General features: G+C 69.6%; 1 protein-coding gene across 1 annotated transcript; it reads left to right on the top strand.

Annotated features, from left to right (window-relative positions):
* The first annotated feature begins 83 nt into the window (after positions 1–83).
* On the top strand, positions 84–5632 carry Slc5a5 (solute carrier family 5 (sodium/iodide cotransporter), member 5). The gene is made up of 15 exons (XM_013028332.1): positions 84–131; positions 236–301; positions 537–588; positions 712–779; positions 1334–1488; positions 2062–2202; positions 2288–2417; positions 2803–2891; positions 3065–3177; positions 3242–3312; positions 3449–3535; positions 3823–4013; positions 4215–4339; positions 4677–4789; positions 5468–5632. Exons 1-15 carry the CDS (start codon positions 84–86, stop codon positions 5630–5632), a joined length of 1614 nt encoding a protein of 537 aa, XP_012883786.1.
* The last annotated feature ends 1316 nt before the right edge of the window (positions 5633–6948 follow it).

Below are 6948 nucleotides of genomic sequence, written 5' to 3'. Positions count from 1 at the left end.
GCCGGGCGTCGGGGCCGGGCGCGTCCCCCCCCCTCGCCGCCCACTGCTAGGGGACCCCCAAAGGCAGGCCGGGGTCTTTTCCCATGGCGCCAACTCCGCGGGACACCTGGATGCGGAGCCCGGCGGACCCGGCTGGGAGGGAAGAAGGGTCTGCGGGACGGGCGGGAACCAAGAGGGACACCAGAGCCCGCCACTCATCCGCGGTGACCGCCAAGCCCTCGGTTGCTTCTTGCAGTATCTGGAGCTGCGCTTCAGCCGCCCGGTGAGGCTCTGCGGGACGGTGCAGTACCTGGTGGCCACGGTGAGTGACCAGCGCCCCGGCCCGGGCAGAACCCAGGTCCCCCGGACCCGCGCCGCCCCGCCCACAAACCTGATTTGCATGGCCACGCCCACAGGCGCCCTGGCCACGCCCCGGCGCCCTGGCCACGTCCTCACCACCGGTCCCATTCTGGCCCCGCCCATGACACGCCCTCATCGTCATTGCCCCGCCCTCTTAGCCCCGCCCCGACACGCCCCTTATGGCTCCGCTCCCGCAGACGCTCTACACAGGCATCGTGATGTACGCACCGGCGCTCATCTTGAACCAAGGTCGGGCCGTGAGCGACTGGGGCAGGGGTCGGGAGGAGGCCCGGACTCAGGCAGGGCCGTGAGAGGAGGGTCCCAGACGGGAGCCGAGCTTGCGGCCTAACCGGGGCGTATGTCTCTGCACAGTGACTGGGCTGGACATCTGGGCGTCCCTCCTGTCCACAGGGTTCATCTGCACCTTCTACACGACAGTCGTGAGTGGCCTGCCACCCCCACGAAGGGTTCTGTGCACTGGGCCAGTTCCCACTCGGAGGCTCCCTGTCCTCGCGGAGTCTAGGCCAAACATTCCAGGAGCTTTCAGGGGCTGGGGTGCACTGATTGGCTGTTCCAGAGGCAGGGCGTGATCATCTTGCCCAATAGCTAAAAGGGGGCGGGGCCAGGCTCTGGGAATGTCCTGTGGGAGGGGCGTGGCTAATCCACAGGTTTCTTTCCTGCTGGGGTAGGTCCCCTTAGGGGGTGTGACCAGCCTCTGGAAGGCAGGAGGGGGCGTGGTCAACCTCCAAGACGGACCTGGGGAGGGGGGCGGGGCCAGCTTCCCCATGGCTCGAGGGGCGGGGCTTCTCCACGGTACCACCCCTGCCCGTGGCCGCCGTGCACCCCCTGCGCATGCTCCGCCCGCGTCCCCGGGTGGGGAGGGGGGGCTTTAGTCCTGGCGGCCACCTGGCTACCGCCTGTTCCTCTGAAGTGGAAACAGGCAGGTGACCGGGGTGCCAGGGCCGGGCCGACCGCGCTCTGTCCCGACCCACAGGGCGGCATGAAGGCTGTGGTGTGGACGGACGTGTTCCAGGTGGTCGTGATGCTGAGCGGGTTCTGGGTGGTGCTGGCCCGCGGCGCCGTGCTGCTGGGCGGGCCGCGGCGCGTGCTGCAGCTGGCGCGGACCCACGCCCGGATCAACCTGCTGGAGTGCGTGGGGGGATCAGCCTGCTGGAGTGCGTGGGGGGGATCAGCCTGCTGGAGTGCGTGGGGGGATCAGCCTGCTGGAGTGCGTGGGGGGATCAGCCTGCTGGAGTGCGTGGGGGGCCGTCCCCACCCCCAGCCCGGGGTCACTGACGGCTCTAAACCACGCGTTGCATGTCCCGCCGGGCGGCGAGGCTCACGCCGGTCATCCCAGCCACTCAGGAGGCTGAGAGCTGAGGATCGCGGTTCAAAGCCAGCCGGGGCAGGAAAGTCCAGGAGACTGATCTCCAAGGAACCACCAGAATGTAAAGCAAGAAGTGAGGCTTGTGGCTCGGGCGCTAGTCCTGCGTGAAACAGCTCACGGACAGCGTCCAAGTCCCAAATTCCAGTGACAGGACCAGAACAGGAAAGAGAAAGAAAAGCAGGAGGAGTTCAAGCTGTGAAACTCCTACACACACCTGGGAACCCACTCCAAATATCCCCTAGTGCCTCCGGGGCCGGAATGGCCGCCTGGAGCTGGGTGGGAAGGGGAAGTCCCTGTGAACGCCTCATGTCTCACTGCCCTCCCCCGGCCCCCAGCTTCGACCCCGATCCTCGCAGCCGCTATTCGTTCTGGACGTTGGTGGTGGGGGGCACGCTGGTGTGGCTGTCCATGTATGGGGTGAACCAGGCCCAGGTGCAGCGGTACGCGGCCTGCCGCTCAGAGAGGACGGCCAGGCTGTGAGTAGTGGGGGGGTCACCCGGGGGAGCCCGGGCAGGGCGCGGGCTCCGCGGGGACCCCGACCTGAGGCCGCCCCCGCCCCAGGGCCCTCTTCATCAACCAGCTGGGCCTGCTGCTGATTGTGTCCAGCGCTGCCTGCTGCGGCATCGTCCTGTTTGTGTTCTACGAGGGCTGCGATCCTGTCCTCGCAGGGCGCATCTCTGCCCCAGACCAGGTGAGTCTCCTCCATGCTCCTGACAGGCTCTGGGCCCTGTCCCCCTTTCCATCTCTGAGGCATGGGTTACAAAAGCTGGTTCTAGAAGGAGCAGCACGAGGTGGATAACAATGGCGAGGCACCGATTCCCTGGCGGGAGGAATCGCCCCAGCCCAGTCAGCTCTGCCCTTGCCGACCGGGACTTGGGTGGAGGGAGGAAACGAGCAGCGAGCTTCTGCGGGCAGCTGAGGACACCTGCAAGTGCTGTCCTCCCCGGGGCCGGGGGCCAGACCCCGGTTCGCATGTGCGGGCGCCTCTCTGGGGAATGAGACACGTCCAGCGGGCTCTGTGCTGGTGCCGGGTGACAGGCGGGGTGCTGCGGTCCGAGTGACCCCGGCCCCCGCAGTACATGCCCCTGCTGGTGCTGGACATCTTCCATGACCTGCCGGGGTTGCCCGGGCTCTTCCTGGCCTGCGCCTACAGCGGTACGCTCAGGTGAGCACCCGGGTGGGGCGGGGCCTCAGGTGCTGGGCGGGGCCTCAGGCTGGGGGCGCGGCGCTGGGCGGAGCCTCGGGCTTTGGGCGGGGCCTCGGGCGCTGGGCGGGCGCCCCGCCCCTCCCCTCCTCCGGCCCGCCTGGGTCCTCAGCCATCCCCACACCCACCTGCAGCACCGCGTCCACCAGCATCAATGCCATGGCGGCCGTCACCGTGGAGGACCTCATCCGCCCCCGTGCGCCCGGCATGGCGCCCCGCAGGCTCGTCCTCATCTCCAAGGGGCTCTGTGAGTTGGGGGTCCCCGGGCGGGGCGGGGCGCCCTTCCACGCTGACCGCACCCCTCCCTGCAGCGCTCCTCTACGGCTTGGCCTGTCTCACCATGGCCGGCCTGTCCTCGCTGCTGGGCGGCGGCGTCCTCCAGGTGAGCCCGGGGCGCCGCGGGCCGCGCAGGGCGCGGGGTGGGCCCGGAGCTGGGGGGCGGGGGCCCCACGGCCAGCGCAGCCCACGGGAGAACGCGCGAACCGAGACCCAGGAAAACGGAGGCACCCGCTCCGCAGGGCTCCTTCACCGTCATGGGCGTCCTCAGCGGCCCGCTGCTGGGCGCCTTCATCCTGGGCATGGGCCTGCCGGCCTGCAACACACCGGTAAGGGGCGGGCGGGGCGGGGCAGTGGGTGGAAGCAGGTCTGAGGGTGGGACATCCTGTGGGCGTGGCTCACAAGACCACATGTGGAAGGGGCTGGGCAGGGGGCGGAAGTTGCAGGGGCGTGGTGTGCGTGAGGCGGGGCTCCAAGAAGAGCAGGTGTACTGAGGGGGTGTGGTCTGGGACATCTGCGGGCCTGGCTCGCAGGGGCGTGGCTAAGAGCGAACACCGGGTGGGACGAGGGGCGGGGCTTCCGCGGGCCACGCCCTCACCCCTCGGCGCGCTGTCAGGGCGTCCTGGCGGGGCTGGGCGCGGGCTTGGCGCTCTCACTGTGGGTGGCCGTGGGCGCCACGCTGTACCCGCCCAGCGCCGAGAGCATGGGCGTCCTGCCGTTCTCCGCCGCCCGCTGCCAGGCTCCTGCAGCCAACGCCTCTGTTCTGGACTGGCTGCTCGCCGTCAACAGCTCGGGCAGAGCCCTCAGGTGAGCAGACGGCGGGGAGTGGTGATGGGTGGCCCGGGGGCGGGGTCAGAATGGGCGTGTCCGGAGGGTGCGGTCTAGAGGGGCGTGGTCGGAGTGGGCGGACCCAGAGGGGCGTGGTCAGAGTGGGCGGGGCCCGAGATGATGGGAACGGGGCGCGGGGCCTGGTGCGGGCGACCCTCCCTCCCACCAGTCCCCCTTCAGCTCCGCAGCGGACCCCGCGCGCCCGGCCTTGGCCGACAGCTTCTACGCCATCTCCTACCTGTACTATGGGGCGCTGGGCACGCTGACCACCGTGCTGTGCGGAGCGGCGGCCAGCTTCCTGACCGGTGAGCCCGGCGCCGCCGCCGCCCAGCCCGGGGAGCCGCCCCCCCCACCGAGTGCCCCCCCGGGCCTGGCCGGATTCACAGAGGGTCCACTGGGGCACGGCCAGCCCCTGGGCTGTGAGATGGAGTCCTGGCTGTTGGTCAGGCCCTGGGGCGCTGTCCGAGGTGCTGAAGCGGACTGAGCACAGACCCTGGCTCTGGGGGCCCGGGCCGTCCTCCCTGGGGAGCTGGGCGGAGGCGCGGCAGGTGCCCAGGCCCTGAGGCCGCGGATCCCCAGGCTGCAGCTGGAGGCAGGCCGGGGTGCCGGCCCCCGACGCCCCCTCCTCTCTCCCACCCGCAGGCCCCACCCCGCGCAGCGCCCTGCGCCCTGGGCTGCTCTGGTGGGATCTCTGCCGGAGGACGGAGGAGGCCCCCAAGGAGGAAGCGGCCGCCCTGGATGGCAGCTTGGCACAGGTCGGTCCCAGGCGTGGGGTCGGGGGCGTCCCCGAATCCGCAGGTCCCCGGTGTGGCCTGACAGCGGCCCCGCCACTTCTCACCACTCAGGGAGCCGCTGGGCCCCTGGGGTGCGGATCAAAAAAGCCGCTTCCTGGCGCTTACATAAGAAACCGACCCAGGGCAGCTGGACGGAGGCGGAGGCCGGAGCCGCGGGTCGCTGAGCGAAGTCCCGGTCTGGGCAGGGCAGTCGGGGGCGGGGAGGTCCGAGAGGAAAGAACAACAATCCCTCCCAGTCCCAGTCTCAGCGGGACGGTGTTAGATAATGAGTCGGACCGGCCAGCAGCCCGCCTCGGGCATGGGCTCTGGGTGGGAGGCCTGGTGGGGGCCGCTGCGGGTGCAAAGGCCCTGGGGCAGGGCCAGGAAAAGGCGCGCCTGCAGTGTTTGTTGTTTCGTGCGGGTCCTGGGGCTGGAGCCGGCCGGCGCCCTCCCCGAGCTTCTGCTCCAGGCTGGCGCCCTACCACCCGAGCCACAGCGCCACTTCGCGCTGGCTCATGGGAGAGTGCGGTCTCGTGGGCCGTCCTGCCCAGTCTGGCCTCAACCGAGTAGCGGGGAGGACAGGCGCGAGCCCCGCCCCGCACGGCCCCGCACGACCTCCCCAGGGTCCTCACTGGGGCTCCCTTCACCCCCACCCCGCAGGGACCGGAAGAAATCCCCCCGGGAGCGAAGAAGCCCCCGGAGGCAGAGCAGCGGCCTCTGTGTCTGGCCCGGGCGGAGCCCGCACTCCGCACGCCCCGCGCACGGCCGGACCCCGAGCCCGAGCCCGAGCCGGACCCGGCCTGCGAGCGCGAGAGCAGCCTCTGAGCTCCGGCCACTCAGGGACCGCCCCCGGCCGAGGATCGGCCAATCCCGGGCCACCGACCGCCGGCCTCAGGCGCCGATTGGCTGGGCGTCGTCATAGGCAAATCAGCGTGGCCAGGCATGGCCCCGCCCGGAAGGGGAGGGGAGAGGCTAGGCCCCGCCTCCCGGAAGTCACCCTAAACAGCGGCCTGGCCCTCACGCCTCTGGTCCCAGCTCCTCGTGAGGCTGGGCCGTGAGGATCGCGGTTCGAACCCGGCCCAAGCGGGAGAGTCCAAGAGACGGTCTGCCCAAAAGCCGAAGTGGCGCCGTGGCCGGGTGGTGCAGCGCCAGCCTTGAGCCGAAGCCTCCGCTGGGCACGCGCACACGCGCACACACAACCTGAGGCCCAGAACGCCTTCAGAGTTTTCTGGAAAGTTCGATCGGTCCTGGCCGCGGCTCTGTCCCGGCCGGCGGGGCGGGGACCGAGGGGGCAGGAGGGTTCCGAGCGGGATCCGCGGCTGTGGGCCCCGCCCTCCTCCTGCCCGCCCCCCGCCGCCCCCCTCCCACGGCTGCGTGCCCATCGCGGTATTCAGGTCCTTTTCACTGCTGAGTAACACTCCCGCGGCGGCCTGCTCCTTCCCGGGACCTCTGGGTGATTTCCAGCTCTAGCTGATTACAAATAAAACCGCTGAGAAGTCACATGCCGGTCTGTGGGGTCAGGGGGGTCAATGAACTGCCGGCGGGAGTGTTGGGGGAAAGAAACAATGTCTGGGGTAGCCAGCAGAACATTCGCTCCCTGAAGTTTGCAGTTCAGGTTCCCGGCAGGGGTGAGGCGCTGCGAGGCATGCCCTTCCTGATACAATGTGGCAACCACGAGCCACCAATCATCTAGAGATGGATACAGTGTACAGGGACCGGGCAGGGGCTGTGCAAATGTCCAGGGGTTGTTCAGATGTGCAGGGCCTATGCAAAATGGGTGGGGCCTGTGCAAACACAGGGGTCTATGCAAAATAGGTGGGGCCTATGCAAATGTATCTGCCTATGCAAATGAGCAGGGTCCCAGCAAATACACAGGGCCTATGGGAAAATAGGTGGAGCCTATGCAAATACCAGCCCTATGCAAGCAGGCGTGTCTATGCAAATGCGCAGGCCCTATGCAAATGAGGGTCCTTGCGGCTGGGTGAGGCGCTCTCCGCAGGCACCGCAGCCCCACTGCGGGCTGATGCCCAGGCTGGCGGGCTGGCGTCCCACCCGATCCTCCGGCCCGGGCCTCCATGGCTTCCCCCTGCCCTGCCTGACCCCGGGCCCGAGCGCCACGGCTTCCTGTCCCGGGGGGCGCG

The sequence above is a fragment of the Dipodomys ordii genome, unplaced genomic scaffold (genome assembly GCF_000151885.1).
Source record: "Dipodomys ordii isolate 6190 unplaced genomic scaffold, Dord_2.0 Scaffold108, whole genome shotgun sequence".
Taxonomy (NCBI): Eukaryota; Metazoa; Chordata; class Mammalia; order Rodentia; family Heteromyidae; genus Dipodomys; species Dipodomys ordii.
Note: the sequence above shows the minus strand (reverse complement) of the source record. Positions and strands in the feature narration are given on the sequence as shown.

What these genes read in the sequence shown, in the direction of transcription:
- Slc5a5 (XM_013028332.1), top strand. Translation starts at nt 84, where the DNA reads ATGGCGCCAACTCCGCGGGACACCTGGATGCGGAGCCCGGCGGACCCG. An exon ending in GGCGCTCATCTTGAACCAAG is followed by an intron (nt 589 to 711) that starts GTCGGGCCGTGA and finishes GTCTCTGCACAG; the next exon opens with TGACTGGGCTGGACATCTGG. An exon ending in GGCGGCCAGCTTCCTGACCG is followed by an intron (nt 4,340 to 4,676) that starts GTGAGCCCGGCG and finishes TCCCACCCGCAG; the next exon opens with GCCCCACCCCGCGCAGCGCC.